The 17,475-nt window shown below is 40.2% G+C and overlaps 1 protein-coding gene across 2 annotated transcripts in view; it reads right to left on the reverse strand.

Moving 5' to 3' along the window:
- SEMA3E (semaphorin 3E) overlaps positions 1-11,474 on the reverse strand; it is a 237,860-nt gene extending 226,386 nt beyond the window's left edge. Inside the window, exon 1 of one of the 2 annotated variants that reach the window (XM_088134819.1) lies at positions 10,671-11,474. In XM_088134819.1, coding sequence (XP_087990945.1) covers positions 10,671-10,782 — 112 coding nt within the window. In that variant the 5' untranslated portion in view covers positions 10,783-11,474. The remainder of the gene's footprint in view (positions 1-10,670) is intronic. The other variant, XM_088134820.1, reaches the window with a different exon arrangement.
- Positions 11,475-17,475: the final 6,001 nt, after the last annotated feature.

Genomic DNA, 17,475 nt, shown 5'->3' on the forward strand with positions numbered 1-17,475 from the left:
GTAAATAAAATAAGATAACAACATATTAACAATTGTTATAACTGAATTCTATATGCAGCATCTCTTCTGGAATTCACAGGATAAAAGCTCCTATATATTTTCCTACATATTCAAAGGAACAGATTATAACCAGGAAATCATAGAACATGTTATAAATTGAATTAACCTTGGCAAACATTTCCCACAACTTTTGAGAAACCATTGTAAGCCTGGACATGGGGGGGGGGGGGGAAGGGCATCTACAATAGATTTGGTTTGATCGTCAGCATATACATCACACAAACACAGAAAAGAGACACTGCATATATTCTTAGCTGATTTTTTAAAATGAGAAACACAGAAAAGTTGTTTGGATCCTTCCTCAACATTCTAGGTTTCTGATTATCATTCTTGTTTGCATGTAGATTCCTCTCTGCCCATAATGCAGCATTCACATTCTCAAACGCCAGAGTGAGGCAAAGCCAGGGTCTGTGTGTGCACATGTGTGTGTGTATGCAGTCCAAGTCTACATTTGCAGGCAAAGAAAAAACATGTGAACCACCAACTCAGTGCAAATTAATAGAAATAAATGTGCAATTGTCTGCATAAGCCATGTGAATAATTATAATGTGTAGAAGCTATCAGTAATTGACTAAACTGCCAAAGTAGAATTAGAATTTGTCACAGCAGGGTACCTAGAAGATAATACTGAGCATTTTGTGCCACTTCCATGGTCTTATAAAAGCCTGAGAATTCCAGCCTTTTCTTTCTCAGGAAATCCGGAAACAGTTCCATTTAGATGATAAAGAACTAGGCAATAAAGTGCCTACAGCATGCCTTCCATCCCAGAGCTGCTCAATGCCCTCGCATCGTAAAACCGAAAGATGCCCTCTGGTCAAGCTTCATTCCTGTGCCTGCATCTGTGCACTTTCCTGATCAGTGTTATTGACAGAGTTTATCATTGCTTTCTTCCATGGTATTTTTTTTCAACTTCTCCATCTAGACAACAGCCTAATTCCCAGGTAACTCCCATTCCAGGTTTAATCAGGGCCAACCTACTTAGTTTCTGAGATTGGCCAATGTCAGGTATGCACTGCCGCTTTCATCATATGTGCCTTTTATCCCATTCCCCACGTTGTCAAGCCGACTCTCCAATATTTGCAGGGATAGCAACTCCTTGCTACACAGGAGAGCACAAATGTGTGCTGGAGCTGGAGCCACAGAGAGCTATGCTTAAAGCATTTTCAGTGATCTCATGAGCCAAGAATCCCTTGCATCCAGGAAACAAACCCAGATTAAAGCACTGGCACATGCAGAGGTGCCCCCCACACAGATGTTTGCTCTGTGCGCATGGGCACTTGGCAAAGGTCAGGGCGTCCACTGCTTATACATTTCTTCCACTGATTAAATGAAACCAAGTTGCTCATGGAGAACTTCTGATGTGTTAAATACATAGTTAGCTGCCAAGATACCACACAGTGAGCTGATTCATAAGTTGGCCAATTCAGCAGTGGGAAAAATAGTCCAGTCCCACTTCCAAGACTTTTCAGCTGGTTGAAATACAATACTTTTAGGCACCAGTAGCTATAACAACTCAAACTCACATCAACCAAGCTAAAAAATCTCCTTCACTTCATTCATTAAGCGTTAGGGTTAGGGTTTTGATCATATGGTTCTGGCCACCATCTTGACTTTTTTTGACATACACTCCATGTACACTCCAATGCAAAAACACTTTCAAAACCACTAAGGTCATTGCAGAATGTTTTAAACCTTTCTTGTCCTACTTCCTTACCTGTATGGTTTGGTTTAGAGTGTCCCAAGATTCAGATTGCTCTTACCTGGTGACCCTTTTCTATCAGATCTACTCTGAGGTCTTACTCACTTTCCCAATGCCACAATTGTCTGATTTGTTTTGCTGTGGAATCCTTGTTGCTCGTATACTTAAAAGAGGGCACTTGGGTGTCCTCAGACATCTCCCTTGGAACCTGTCAGACTTCCTGTCCCCTACTTATTTTTTTTCCCCCCAGAAATGTGTTATGTGCATACACATACATACACACATGCACCCATCAGCCTCCAGCATCATCTTTATTGAATCCCATATATGACCCATTGAGTTTCTAGGTCAATAAAAATGTTGAATGGCCATGTGCTAAAAAGTGTGATATGAGGCAACCTTACCAGTTCATTTTTTGGCATGTGGATGTTTTAGAACTAGCCATACTCACTCACTGTGGTAGCCTTTTGAGAAATAGGCAGCCCTACCTGATACACTACAGTTGCCATTTTGTGGACAGACCATGGCTACTCTTAAATTTCCAAATGTCTTTTGTTTGCTTATGTGGTACATTTATATTCTGGCTTTCCTCCAGGAACTCTAGTCAGTTTCTCTAGGATTTCTCTTACCCTTTTTCTTCCCAAAAACAGTTTGGGAAGTGCTATTTTTTGTGAGAGAGTGACTGGCTTAAAGTCATCCCATGGTTGTGGGTTGACATGAACCTGGTCTCCCAAATGCCAATCAACAGCTTCATACTCCACCATATTGGCTCTCCTGTGGCTACCAAAATGGTTGTTTACCCCTGTTCCCTCCATGTGCCAGGGAAGAGGGCCAGGTTTGATGTAGCAGATTCCAACCCTAGCCTTGCCTTCAAAAACTGCTGTCAGATCCTCCACTGAAGATCTAGCTATTTGATATGGCAAGATCTGGGTTTGTGGGTAAGAAGACACAGACACAAATGATAGGGCAGGAACCGTGTCCCATAACTACTTATGTCCTCCTGATCCTTCCATGAGTGTAAATACTGATTAGGATTAATGCCTCAACAGAGATTAAAATGAGTATATAGACATACATACATACGGTGGCAAAAGAATGTTAGGGTGAGAAGAGTCATGCATAAGAACATGAGATCCTCACTGCAGACAACTGGAATTATGGGAGGAGAAGGTTTTTCTGAACTTTTCTGAAAAGTGACCTGTTGAAGTCAGATCAGCCTTGAAGTTATTGCTATAGGTAGATCGGTTTGCAAAATGAGGGTTTATCTGAAAGACCCAGAAGGCATCAGTTATACTGTTATTAACATGTTTGGGCATGTAAATTCAGTATTATCCATTAATCCTTAATAATCACCCAAGGTAATTGTTAGGGAAAGAGTCAAAGCAAAATGGAACATAAAATTATTTGTAAAAATGCTAATATGTAACTGAGAACAAATGGTTGGACAGTTAGTGAGCCGTTTCCTATCTCACAGTTAACGTTCTACAGTTGTTATATGTAAATAAAACAAATTTAAAATAATTGTTTAAGTAGTTACATGTAACAAATGTATTTTAGTTATGTATGAGTATCTCACATTTCATAATTCACTGTTGATGAAGCAAGTTCCAAAAATAGGTTACTAGATATCAACAATTATGATAAAAGGTCAATCAAGCAAAAGAACCATTATTAAATAGACATTATTTTACGTTCTTTTTTAACCTCTTTTACACATTTTTGAAAATACATAGACTGAAACTTTCAGCCATGAAATAGGGCTCCCTGATTTAAATTCAACAGGTAGCCACATGGACATCCCATGTTGCTTTGGTGGAAACAGCACAGTACACTTCCTGCGAGGTTGCCTTTCCCCAGGATGTTTGCTTTTTTAAAAACATTGCCAGTCCAGTCTACAGCTGTGTGATTGCCGATTGGTCTCCCATTCAAAATCTAGCCAACCTTATTAGATTAGCTAGGTGAACAGTTGAAATTTTGAAATGTGAAGTTGAATGGCAATTCAAACAAGTTTTGGAGAATGAAGTATTTACTGTGCTTCAGAAAATAAAGACAAGTAATCTGATCACTGTAATCACTATTTTGTCTTCATAAAAAGATGTGCGGTCCCAATAAAGCAGATTTATTGAAGCCACTTAGTACAATCCAATTCATGCAGTGGAAATGTCTTGGATGAAACTGAGATTATTCCTGTTGAAGACAAGTTTCACATAAGGCTTAAGGGTGGGTCATAGGTCACCCCAATTCTAAAGATATTTCCACAGAGCCAAAAAACCAGACCCACCCTCTAGGCATTTTTTTGTGCTGCCTTGTGAGGATCCTCCAGACAATGCTCAGGACTTCCTGTGAACCATCCAGTGTTCCCTCTGGCTGTCTTAATGGGAAGCATCAAAATCCCTATTTAGTCAGTGCCTCTCCATTCTCTTTGCTGCTCCATTTTTTATTTTTGGCAGCAAGAAAGAAAAGCCCACTCACCTGATTTTTTTAAAAAAGAAGTGAAATACTGATAAGGTGCCATGGCCCTTGGCAGAAGGATTGGGCAGGACTGGGAAGCAGGGTGAGGCAAATGAGCGCAAAGGAACAAAGAAACAAGATTCTGCCAGTGGGAAACTCCACTGTTGATGCCGTTTTTACAGTGGTTCTTCCTGCATTGAGGCTAAGCGGGAACCTGGCCAAGCTGCAGAAACCCAATAACCTTATAGAAATTCAACAGATTAGTGCCAATCCCTTATCACTACAAATGTCACATATAGAGAGGCTCTGTACCCCCATCTTCATATCAGCATTATAAGCAGGCATCCCTTAAGGTAGCTTCCATGTTGGCATTTTCTCCATAACATAGCCAAAACATGAAGTACTGTAGAGGTCAATCTTAAGGATATGCAAAGCCTACTCTTCTGCAAGCAGGCCTTTTTAGTGAAGTCTGGTAAGTTGTCTTCCTCTTTGGGACCCCCTGAAGCAGAAAACATCTGGAATGCCAACAGTGTCTGACTCAGAAACTGGATGGCCTAAGCAGATATTAGTTCTCAATCTGTTACAGGAGGAGCAGCTCATTTGGAAAGAGGCTGAGGCAGTGGAATAAGAGCACCCTTTGGACTAAACATCCCTTCTCCCTGGCTTCCTTGGTGGGCATCTCCTAGCCACAAGTGAAGGCCAGGACGATGGGCCTCAGTAGCATCTTTGACTGGGGTCAGAAACATAGTACCAGGCCAGTTTATCACAGGGAGTACAGTATGTCCACAACATTTCTGCACTGTTGCAAAGCAAACAACTCCAGATGAAACTGAACAGCCAACCTGAGAATTTGTGGGGCTGTTCTTTGGTTTTAATAATTAAGAACAACATTTAGTAATCCCAATGAAACAGGAAGCCTTTTGCTGAAAAGGGAGTGCTAAAATTTCCATGTCATTTTTGGTCGTGTATACTTAGCCCTCAAAGAGGCATCCTGTGGGCTCTACAGCTGAGGTGGGTGAGAGTCCTGTTGCCTGGTACCTGGCCATAGTTCTTGTGTCTGAAAGCTACATTCCTTGGACTGGAGACATGACAATGGCTGTTCCCAGGGTACAAACAAGTATGTTACTTCTAACTGCTTGGGTTTTGCATCATTACTTTAACCACAGCCACTATCCAAGGCAAAACTATAAGAATAAACTAATTCCTTATATTTTGGATCAATGTCCATGCAGAGGAATGCAGAATTTTATTTTTTAACAATGTGAACACAATGAAATATAGGCCAGTTGACATGAATGAGCCCTAATTGACTCTGTAAATAAGGAATTTTTCAGGCAAAGGGCAAGCAAAACTAAAATGATGATGTGTTACTGGTTCCATGCAGTTCTCCAAATAAAACATACTAAAACATTCTATAAATTTCAACTAGCGGTAAAACATAAGGCATTGAGTCAGGGGCACATTATAGGAAGCTAGCCAGACCTGGCAGATAATCCAGCAGTGTGCAAAAATGCTAACAGAGGTTCATTTTATTCTGTGGCGCCTCCATCTCCATTTGCAGCACAACAAGAAGAGAGCCAGTATAGAGCTAGTACAGCTATTTAACTGGAACTGATTGTTGAACATTATGATAGCTGCACTACTGGACTTGAAATCAATAGTTTTTGTGAATAGTCTGATTGCAGCTATTATTCCCGGCAAGGGCAAACAATTCTGAATCATTGCTAGGGTATTCTGAAGTCTCTGTAAATGTAGAGATAAAAAGTTATGCATCTGAAGGGAGTGGGGTAGGGAACTCAATCAAACCATTTTCTCCCCAAGAGACAAGCTTTGCCATTATCCTGATCCTGAAGGCAGGATCAGCTCAAAAGAAATATTGCACTGGCAGTCCAGAAGCACATTTTCTGAAGTTGGTGAATCAGACTGCCAAATATACAACGCTTACAAAGGCCAAATCTCTCGGGCTTTGTCATACGGCCAGTAACATCAAATAAAAATTGAAGTACACTTCCAACAAAACTATGGTGTTGTAGCAAATTAAACTTAATTTTATCTTCACTCATTCATTAGATTTATACCCTCCAGGATTACAAGCCAACCTACATAGTATTCCTGCTCCATTTTTATCCTCACAAAGTAGGCTGGGTTGAGAGAATGCGTTTAACCCCAAAGTGATTGAATTCTAGGGTACAGAGGGGTCTCTTGAGACCTTAACTGATATACCACCCTGGCTCTCTCCAACTATTTCCAACTTTTCTTTTTTCTGTTAAGCAGCAGTTCACTTTATAAAGTACAATTACAATTCCTGGAATATTCCTTGCAAAACCTCAAGGTATGTATTGAAGATTACTTACATAAGTAAGTAAGGCTGTATTTTTACATCAACTTTAGCCCAGACAATATTTGCACAATACATTGAATCATAAACTAATAGCATGGGCTGTAAACAAACAAACAAACAATTATACTACCAGGCGACAAATCTGATGTGGGTAAAGGACTGGATAACTTTAAGAAATAGTAGACTATTGACCTTAGAGGGACATGACCTGTTGTTGGGCTGGCATGCTTTCTTATGGTATAAGGGAACGAAAACACAGGGCTACTTTAGAAGGCACTATATTCGAGAGGCATTGTTTTTAAACTGGGAGAAGACAAGAAGACAATATTATTTAAAAGTTCCACGATGGATATCCACTATTGAAGCCTTTTCTTATTCAATAACATATAAAAAGGAACAAACAGTTAGATATACTGAGATATTGAATGAAAAGGGTGAACTTAAAACTATGCAAGCGTTGGAAGAACAAGGTATAAAAATGAATTGGTTCTCATATTTGCAAATACAATCTAGATTCGATAAAGATTTTAAAGCAGAAGGTATTTATGATGAGCTGACTGTTTTAGACAAAATTTTGATGGGTACTGATGAAAAGGTGATTAAAAAACTTTATGGAGATTTACTAGAACTTAAGATGGAGGAAGAACAGGTTAAAGATACAATGATCGCATGGGGGAAAAATTTTGGATACGGAATTGATTTAGAGAAGTGGCAAAAATTATGGTCTCAAAACTATAAAATGACAATGTCAACTGCATATAAAGAAAACTTGTATAAGATGTTTTACAGGTGGCATTTACCTCCAGCAAGGATTGCGAGAATGTACAAGAACAAGTCTGATAAATGTTGGAAGTGTCATCAGAAGCCCGGTACATACTACCATATGTGGTGGACATGCCCAGAAGCTAAAAGATATTGGATTAAAATCCACACATGGTTGGAAAAAATGATAAAACAACATATAGACTTTAAACCAGAGACATTCCTATTAGGAATTATACCTGAAACATATAGCAAAGAACTGAAATATTTGATTGTAAATGTTCTGACAGCGGCTAGAATTGTATTTGCTAAAAACTGGAAAAATGAAAAAGTACCTATGCAGGAGGACGTCATTAAGAAAATTATGGAATGTGCAGAGATGAGTAAATTAACATTTGAAATTAGAGAGCAAGAAGATAAACAATTCTATATGATATGGGATTTGTTTTATCAATGGTTGGATGAAAAGATATAGTAATGTAATAGACCAGCAAATTATATAATAGAAACTTGACAAACTGATATAAATTATTATATATATATATATATATATATATATATATATATATATATAAAATCAATGGATAAAAATGATATAAATCCTATTATGAAAACTGGTGTTATAGACTAGTAACAAATGAATAATAATTGATAATTGATAAATATATAAATATGTGTTGGATAGATGACATGAGATTCTATATAAATGATGAGTGAAGATTATGAAAGGATGGCACAAATGATTGGTAACTGGCTGACACACGGTTTAAAATGGAAGATGGTTTTTTTTATGCTTTTTATGTTATTGTTTGTGTTTGTTGTAAAAAATAAAAAATTTATTAAAAAAAACAAACAAACAAACAAACAAACAAGCAAAATAATCAAAGTTAAGACTGAAATTTAGCATTTAACCTCAACCTCTCAATATTTCACCGATTCATTTAAGTGTCTGTGCCCACCCAGGCAACCCTGTTTGGTTCAATGGGTCTGGAGTACAATAAGATTATGAGTATCTTAATCAGCTTCCTCTTAGCAATCTTTAATAAACCTATTTCCATAATTACAATCAAATGTACTCTTTGAGTTGATTCTCCCCCTCTTCCCATGTTTTTCAAGATATCCCAGTTACTAAGTAAAGTTTTTAATTTTTTAGTAAAATGCTGAAAGTAGTTAGCAATTCTACATTTGTGGTGTTATTGGTATGAATGTATGGTATGAAATTGTTACTGTAAAATGTAAAGGCTACAATATGAAGTTAAGAATACATTTTATCTCTTTCTAGAATACATTACTCATCTTTGATAATGGTAATGATTTGGTAATTATTCATATTTAGTGATAGAGCCAGTTTGATGTGGTTAAGGCATCAGGCTAGAAACCAGAAGACCATGAATTCTAGTCCCTTCTTAGGTTCAAAAGCAGCTGGGTGACCTTGGGCCAGCCTCTCTCTCTCAGGCCCAGGAAGGAGGCAATAGCAAACCACTTCCAAAAAACCTTGCCAAAAACCTGCAGGGACTTGTCCAGGCACTTGCCAGGAGTAAAAAAAACTGGCAAAAAAAAAAAAAGCTAGTAATATTCTGAACATAATGCCTCCCCCCCATTTGTTGATGAACACTGAAAAACAAACCAAGATCATGCTGACATCATCACCAATTACTCCAAATTTGTCCTACCTGTATTGACTACCATTCAGCTCCAGTACCAGAGGCAGTCATTAATGGAATGCAACCCACACATGTTTACTCAGATAAAAATGCCATGGAGTTTGATGAGGCTCATGTGCAGAGAACTGCAGCCAGAACAGCCTAATCCTGTCTAGATGTAAGCCAACAGAGTTGAATCAGGTATGCCCCCATAAACAAATATATACAGCTTTGCCTGTATATTGTCCCCCCACCCTCCGCCCCACCCACCCAAAGTACCAGTGGCTTCAATGGGACTCCAAGGAATCTAAGATTTCAACCTAGAACATGTTGATGCTATTGCAAGGGACACAGGATATTTCCCAGTTGTCGTGCGGATTAAAAGCCTAAATTAGTCAATAAATAAGCATTTATATCTCTGTTTAAAAAAAGCCTCTCATCAAATTATATCATATTAAGACAGCAAGATTCTGCATTCTCTCTTTGGAATAAGCCTAGCTGAAGTCAGTGGAAGTCATTTCTAACTACTCTAGATACAGACTGGCCAGCAAAAAAAAAAAAAAATCTGCAGGTTCACATGACAATATTCAACAAAACAGGTGATGCTTCCAAGTGAACACTCATGGAGTACTACTTTGACATTTCAGTCCCACCTGTTGTCCTCTTAGATTGTACTACACTCTATGTGTGTTCTCCTCCATCCTCCGCCCCACCCACCCAAAGTACCAGTGGCTTCAATGGGACTCCAAGGAATCTAAGATTTCAACCTAAAACATGTTGATGCTGTTGCAAGGGACACAGGACATTTCCCAGTTGTCGTGTGGATTAAAAGCCTAAATTAGTCAATAAATAAGCATTTATATCTCTGTATAAAAGAAGCCTCTCATCAAATTATATCATGTTGGTGGCATTAAATCAAGATTCAGCATGAGGTGATTTCAAACTCCAGGACTGAGCAAGAAGTTGCAGTGGGGTAAAGGAGGGTTAATCTTTCATCTTAGAAAGAGTGAAAAAAAAAAAAAAGATTTGTAAAGATACAAAGCCAGTTGTTTTTTTTTTTTTTTTACTTTGGGCAATCTAATTCAGCTAGAAACAGGCTTGTTCATCAGTGTAATTGCTACGTGATGACATTTGCTTTTTCGAAAGATGATTCATTTGCTCTAAGAATTCAATTCCCCACCTGCTCCTTAAATTGAATCTAGATTCCAAGGATGAAAGAAGGAGAGACAGATTAAATTCTTAAGCATTTCACGCACTAAAAGAAAGTCCTGAAGTTGTCTCTGGGCACCTCTGTTAAGGATTTCATCTCACTTCCCTGGATACCTCCCCACACAGATCGCGCAACTTGGTTATTTTCAACTTAATAAGCTCAGTGCACCAGGGCTACAGGCAAGTTGAACGCAAGTCAGGTTGGAGAGACGGAAGATTTGGATGTCTTGTAAACCAGTATCATTTCTTCAAATGAAGTATTTACCGCTGGATCGCAGTGGAAACACGCCTGCTAACTGTGAAAGAAATGTTTTGCTTCTTACTCTCAGTATCCTATTGACAGGTTAGAATGCTAACAAACACATTCACTCTCTCTCCCCCCTCGTTTAACCGGAAACCTTGGAAAGAAGCGAAAAGGCAACTTAGGGAAATAGCACTGCTGATGGCTAAGCACGACTTTTTTAAAAAACAAGTGTCACCTCCCCCAAATAAAAGGACGCCTTACCTTTATGCGACAGACGTAACCTTGGTTGACTCGTATCTGCTGCGTGGCCTCCAGTCCATATATCTAGAAAAACCCCAGCCAATGTCAGGAAAAAGAGGTCTTGCCTTGCCATGCTGATCCAGGATAAGCCCGGGTCTTCTTCCTTCTAACAGAGGCTCTCCAGCCGGTTAATGAATCAAAAGTTCCCACTTGTACTGTTTCGGAGTTCTTGTGAATTTGGGGCTGTCCCCCTCCTTTTACATATAGCATGGAAGACCCTTGCGGAGGGCTTCAGGGGGTTCCAGAGAAGCCAGCATCTCTCCCCTGCTGTCCTCCTGGCCAATCTCCTGCAAAGGGGCGAGCGGGTGGGAAGGCGGGGGGAGCCTTGCGTAAGATAACTGTCTAGAGAGACAAAGCTAGGCGTTCACGCGGCGGGGCTGCGTCTTCCCCAGCTCGCTCCCAGCAACTCTGCCGCTCGGCTTAAGGAGGGAACTGCATTTGCGCTCCCGCTGCCAAGCCGAGCCCGCCGGAGGAGGGGAGCAGAACTCAGACCCTTGCTGGGACTTGCCGGGGAACGCTCCTCTCTGCCCGCCGCCCTTGGGCTCAGCTAGGTGCAGGATCTCCCCCGCCGCCCACCCACCGACCCCGCGGCTGCGAGCTGCCTCTCACACGCGCCCCCTCCCCGCTGAAGTTCGGCAGGAGCGGCGGGGCATCTGCTCGGAAGCTCTCCAGCCACGTGCCGAGATGCCAGGGCAGCCACCCGGGAAGCTCGGCGGGCTGGACGGGGAGCCGTCGCGTCAGGAGGAAAGAGTGCTGGCCGCTCGCTCCGGCGCCCTCCCTCCGTGGGGAAAACGCCGCAGAGAACGTGATTGCGAGGGACGGCTCGGATCCCCCCCCGCCCTTCCCTGCCCTGCCCAGCCCAGCCCAGCCCAGCCCAGCCCAGCATCTCGGCGAGCTAATCCGGGCAGAAAGGCGGCGGTCAGGCTGGGTTCGTGGGACGGGAAAGACCCCGAGGAAGCCGCGTAACTTGCCTGGCCTCACCTTGACGGCCATGGTGCACTTTCAGGTGTTGGGTGAACCCAGGCCGGGGGGTTAGTTTATGCTCCGGTAGCTTGGGCGAATTTAGGGACCCGGTTAAGTGGCTTGTGTGAATGCAACTTCAATGTGCGCGCGCTTTTTACATGGATTGAGAGGTTTACTTAATTGCGTGTACTGTATACCTGACTTTTGATCTTAAAAAAAGAAAAAAACAGGGTCGAACTTTGAACGGGAGGCCACTAGGAGATGGAAGGAAAAAGAAGAAGAGGGGGACCAGCAGCAAAGGTGGAGAGACTCAGTTACGGTGGTGGTGATGATGGGAGACCAGGTAGGGACAGACGGTCATGGAGAAAATATATCTATGTGGTCGCCAAGAGTGGACAAGGGCTTGATGGCATGTAATCAATCAAATCAATCCGCTTAGAGGTCCCAGGCTGTAGATGAGGCTGCAAACTTTAAGTACAATTCAAGACAGAAATGGCAATGAAAATTGCCTGTTGTTGACATGCAACAGCATGGCTGTGACCATCAAGTCTGGAGGAAAGTCATTTATTTTAATTATTTGTTAGGTTTATACCCTGCCTTTATTTTTGTACAACTCCAGATGGTGTACATAATGCTCTCACCTCCTATTTTTTCCACCACAACATCCCTGTAAGGTGGGTTGGGCTGAGTTAACTTATCTTTTTTCACCCAGAAACTCAAGCGGCTCTCATTAAAATTCTTTCTTTATTCTCACAACAAGCCTAGATGGATAGATCAGTTAGATAATTATCTTCTTTTAAATTGGTCAAATAATAATGTTTTATTTCTAAATTGTGAGTGCCGTTTTCTGATGTCATTTTATGTGATATTCACCTCCATCTTTTCATTTCAGGTCTTACACACTAGAATGCCTTAAAACCCACCCATTAAAATTCCTCATTTTTGAAATTAAGCTGGGATCCCCAGTTGCCATTATGGGGAGGAGGAATATAATATTAGACTAGCCTGATAGTTGAGCCTCTTTTGATTTTAAAGAGATTGGCTTACAGATGTATTTGTGTTTTACATTTCCAAAACATGAAGATCAACAACTAGTTTCAAAGACTATTTAGCCCAAACAATAGAAGTTATCTTCACTTTAATTTAATCCAGCAGTGGTGTCCAGAGGTGGCCTCTAACTGAAGCAAAATTGGAATTTTTGCCAGTTCTCTCCACCCATGCATTCATTCTGTTCTAAAATTCAGGTTATGTCCCCTAGATGTAGACAGGGAATTATAAGAAAAATAGATAAAACATCTAACCAGCTAGATGATGCTGCATCATGTGAATCATTTTAGGTCAACATTTTTCACTATTCTTGGTTTTTCCAAAACACGGTATATTACTTTTAAGTCATAGAACTGTAGTCATTACATGAACTCTATGGGGGTGAGAGCTAAAACTCTCACTAACTTCAGCTACTTGTAACTAACTACTAACTGATTACTATCCACAGTAGCTTTAGTGCCTGTGGGAAAGGTCTTGCTTTACTTTGTCCTGTAAAATTCAAATATAAATGACAGAAAACTGATTAAGTTTTCTTTCCGCATATCCCCTCTCTTCATTTAGTTTCTTGATAGGAAATGAAGCGTGAGGGGTCTTGTAAGAATATGAGAAAAAATAGCTGTCAGGAAGTGACCGAATAGAGTGCTCTCATGCTGATTAAGTGTTCTTTCTTAAAAAAAAAATTAATTGGGCTTTCCCAGCTGAAATGCAAGCGTGCGACAGAGGGCAGCGTTCATTCAGGCCGGAGGGATATATTCGAAGATGGAGGGATTTGCCAGGCTTCCATTAGGTGGGTGGATGCACGTGCAGACAAACCTAAGGGGGAAAATAACTGAATTCCATTTACCCCTTTTCTCTGCTGAGGCTCTCATCAAATATGCTTCAGATCCCTTCAAGAAGCAGCTGTTCGATTTATAGTCTTCTAATTGCCCCTTTCCTTACTGTCCACTTCTCAGAAGATGGTTAATTCTAGGATCTTTTGGTAAAGCTATCACGCTTCCTGCAATAGACACCTGCTTTCCACAAAGCTAAGACAATGTTGCCTCAGTTACTTTAATTCTAGTGGTGTTCAAACTCCGTTGACTTATTTTTGTTCACATACTGATTTATAGTCTGCAACTAACTACTTGAAAAGTTAGGTCGGTTATTTCCATTCTAGCATTCCCAGAAAGTCTTGCTAGAAATCCTGGCAAAACTGGGCTAGAAAGACAGAATAAGGAAGCCTTTTCTATTTCTGCATTCCTGTAATACTTAGTCAAGATACTTCCTGGATGTTTTTCTGAGCTGAAATTTAAATATACATAAGACTGATCATAGACACTGGGAGAGATGAACTGCCAACATGAGAGATCCATGCTTCATATGGATATTTCTCATCTTTTGCAACAAAAAAAGGGGGGGAGGGGGAATATTCATGTTAATTCTCAAGTGGTTTAGCCTTGGGCCAAGCATTTTGTGCAACTGGAATAGAGGAAAACTACTGGAATGGACAGATAAGTCTGGTCTAGGAGAAACACAGACCAGTACTCCCAATAATGTTCTGCCTATGGAACAGTATGTTTTGCACATCCCCAATAGGATTATGGAATTATGATCATCATAGCTGTTGGTAGCATCTGGCTGACCTCCTCTGGGCTTGGAAGCTAAGAAGTCCTGGTTAGTATTTGGATGGGATTACTCCATGAACAGCCAGGGCTGTACCAGGCTTGGGAAGCTGGAAAAAAAAAATCCCCCAAGAAAGCAATGTGATAGCAAATGATATCTGTATTTCTGCCAAGAAAACTACATGGAGTGATCAGGAGCTGAGCTTAACTTCATGATCCAGCATCAGGAATGGTTAGGAATCTGTCACCTCAAGCCTTTTAGTCATGCCTCCTTTTACATCACTGTGGGCTGGAATGCAACTGTTGATTTCAGCTTGTGACTCTTTGGCCTTGAAATTTTTGTTGGATGAAAGATGCATGACAGTGTTTGGCTTTTCTTCTAGTTTTTTTCCTTTTATTCACTCCTCCCCGGCTTTTCTTCTAGTTTTTTTCCTTTTATTCACTCCTCCCCACCCAAAAACAAACAAACAAACAAACAAAAAAACCCTCTCTGATAATCACCTATTGAAATTATTTGGATCCAGAAGTTCCAAACATTCTGCTAAACTTCAAAGACTTACAGGCTGCATACACACCAAGGTTCCAATTTGTGTAATAATATGTGATCTTGTGACCTCAAATGCATTACAAGGCCAGGGATTGCATATGGAAGCAGTTAAAAGCACTACCTCAGTAGCCCTGTACTGTTTGCACTCTGAGGGATAGTACAGTTCACTGTATGAACACAGATGAAACATGGGGTACAGAAGTTGATCCCCTGAGAGGTGGCTTCAGCCGAAGATAAACAAGCAATCTTTCTCTGTGGCAGTAAAATCTAAGCCTTCGTGCATTTCTATTAAATTTTAATTGGCATCTAAATGCAAGCTGACTTGCAAGTGAGAACAAAAAACGTATTGACCTCATAGTTGCAGAGACCGTTTGGGAAATCTAATCACTAGGCTTTCTGGCACTGTAATTACAAAAGAATATTAGGAAGTGTCGTCATCTCCTATATTAGAGTTTCAAACCATGAAAAGTATGTACTTGCGATAAAACCTTTCTCACCTAGCTGTCAGTGCTGAATCAAGTACAGTATGTCACTCTTAAACCAATACATTCTTTTTTCCCCTTTTATTACTCTGAAAAGCTATTTTGCTCTAACAATTGTTATCATTTAGCTAACTCATTTTGATTTTCGTCCTGATATCAAATGGTCTGGGATAAATTTGCTTTCCAGGACAATTTAAGAGGCCCATGAACTCTGAAATCTAAATACAATAGCAGGATAGAAGACAAGTTATAGCAAATTCTCTGGGTCAAACTAATAAGACAAAATATGTTTTCCCAAAGGGCTAGGAATTGGACACTGTGAAATCATAAAACCTTGAAGTATTTGTCTAACACAGTGTTTCTCAATCTTAGCAACTTTTAAGATATGTGCATGCATGCTGGTTGGGGAATTCTGGGAGTTGAAGTCCACATATCTTAAAAGTTGTCAAGGTTGAGAAACACTGGTCTAACAAGTTCATAAATTTATTTTATGAAGCTAGGGGTCCCCTTTTGTTCTCTTAAATGAAATAGGGAAAAATGTCTTATAAGAATTACATGTAGTCCTTGCTTACTGCCCTATCCAGTGACTGTTCAAAGCTACAACAGTGCAAAAAGAAAAACTTTGCAACCAATCCTTGCATTTATGACTGTCACAGCATCCTGCAGTCATGTGATTGCCATTCGTGTGCTTCGCAACAGGCTTGGGACAAGCAGAATTAACAGAGAACACGGAAGTAAAATTCGCAGTCATGTAATTTTTCACTTTACAACTGTATCATTTCATTTAATGACCAAAGGGGAAGTAAGGTTATAAGCCTGTCATGGTCATGTGATTTTCCACTTAGTGATCACAGCGCTTAGCAATCAAGTTACCAGTCCCAATTGTGGCTGCTAAGTAAGGACTATCTGTAAAAACTGCTGTTCTCCATTTTGGCTTAAATACAAGAATCAGAAATGCAATATATTGGAGAGCAGGTTTCAGAAAGCTATTTTGAGAAACAATTACCTTCTCCATAACAGGTATTTAATGGGGAGGGGAATAAGAGACTCAGGGCAATTGCCACACCATTCTTCCTTTTCTCCTTTTAAAGGACTTATCTGAATCTATATGACAAGGAGTGGAATCGCTCAAGCCCTGCCTGTGTTGATCCAATCAATGAAGGCTCTGAAACAGTGACCAGCCTTCCCTCTCCCTATTCCACTGCCCTCCTTGTTTGCATAGTACACTGGCTGATCTCAAAAAGCTAAGCAGGGATGGCTTTGGTTAATACTTGGATGGGTGGCCTTTGGAAAAGCCCAGGCTGAGTTGAAAAAGCATCCTAGGAGAAGGCAGTGGCAAATTGCATCTGTATTATTGTCAAGAGAAGTGCAACTTGAAGGCATCTTGACCTTTGACCTTGTACATCTTTTTTCATTTAAATCAGTGTTTCCTAACCTGGGCAACTTCCATATTGGTGGGCTTGAACTTGGTGGAATTCCAAGCCAGTATGGCCATTGCCAAGAATTCCATCTGGGTTGCCCCATTTGGGAAATAGTGGTCCAAACAGTGCACAGCTCTTGCAGCATCTGTTGTCGGGCACCTTTTCTTATTGGTACACAAACACTGTGTATTACGCTCTGAAAGGGGTTCATTTTTTCTCCCTCTTCTAATCCTACTGTAACATTCCCAAACAGTGAATGTAAGGTTTTCAAATTAAAAATAAAACATAGATAAAGTCAATGTGACTAACTATATTAATGGCACATTAGTTTGGTTTGTTTGTTGTTTAGATTTGCATAAAGCAGTTTGGCCCAATCATCCCCAGTTTTGTAGAATGAAATACAAATAACAATAAAAGGCTGTTTATTTGAGAAAGAACCCTTTCAGTGCTGGCATCGCAGTTTTACAATCTCTCTCTTGGGAAGCATTTTTCCCTTCGGCATTAAAGATCTTTTTTTCTTTTCTTTTTCAATTTAACATTTCCTGAAACTGTTTTAATTGGTTTGTTTTATTGCTTTGTTGCTTTGAGCCTGATTTTGAATAAATGAGTTGTTTTACATTACTGGATGTTAAATTATTTTTTATAAGCACTTCTGATAATTGAACTAAAAGGATGCTGAGGAATTTGAATACAATAGTAGCAATG

The sequence above is a fragment of the Python bivittatus genome, unplaced genomic scaffold (genome assembly GCF_059951505.1).
Source record: "Python bivittatus isolate LINGU-HERP-01145 unplaced genomic scaffold, Pbiv_v1 ctg000120_np1212, whole genome shotgun sequence".
Taxonomy (NCBI): Eukaryota; Metazoa; Chordata; class Lepidosauria; order Squamata; family Pythonidae; genus Python; species Python bivittatus.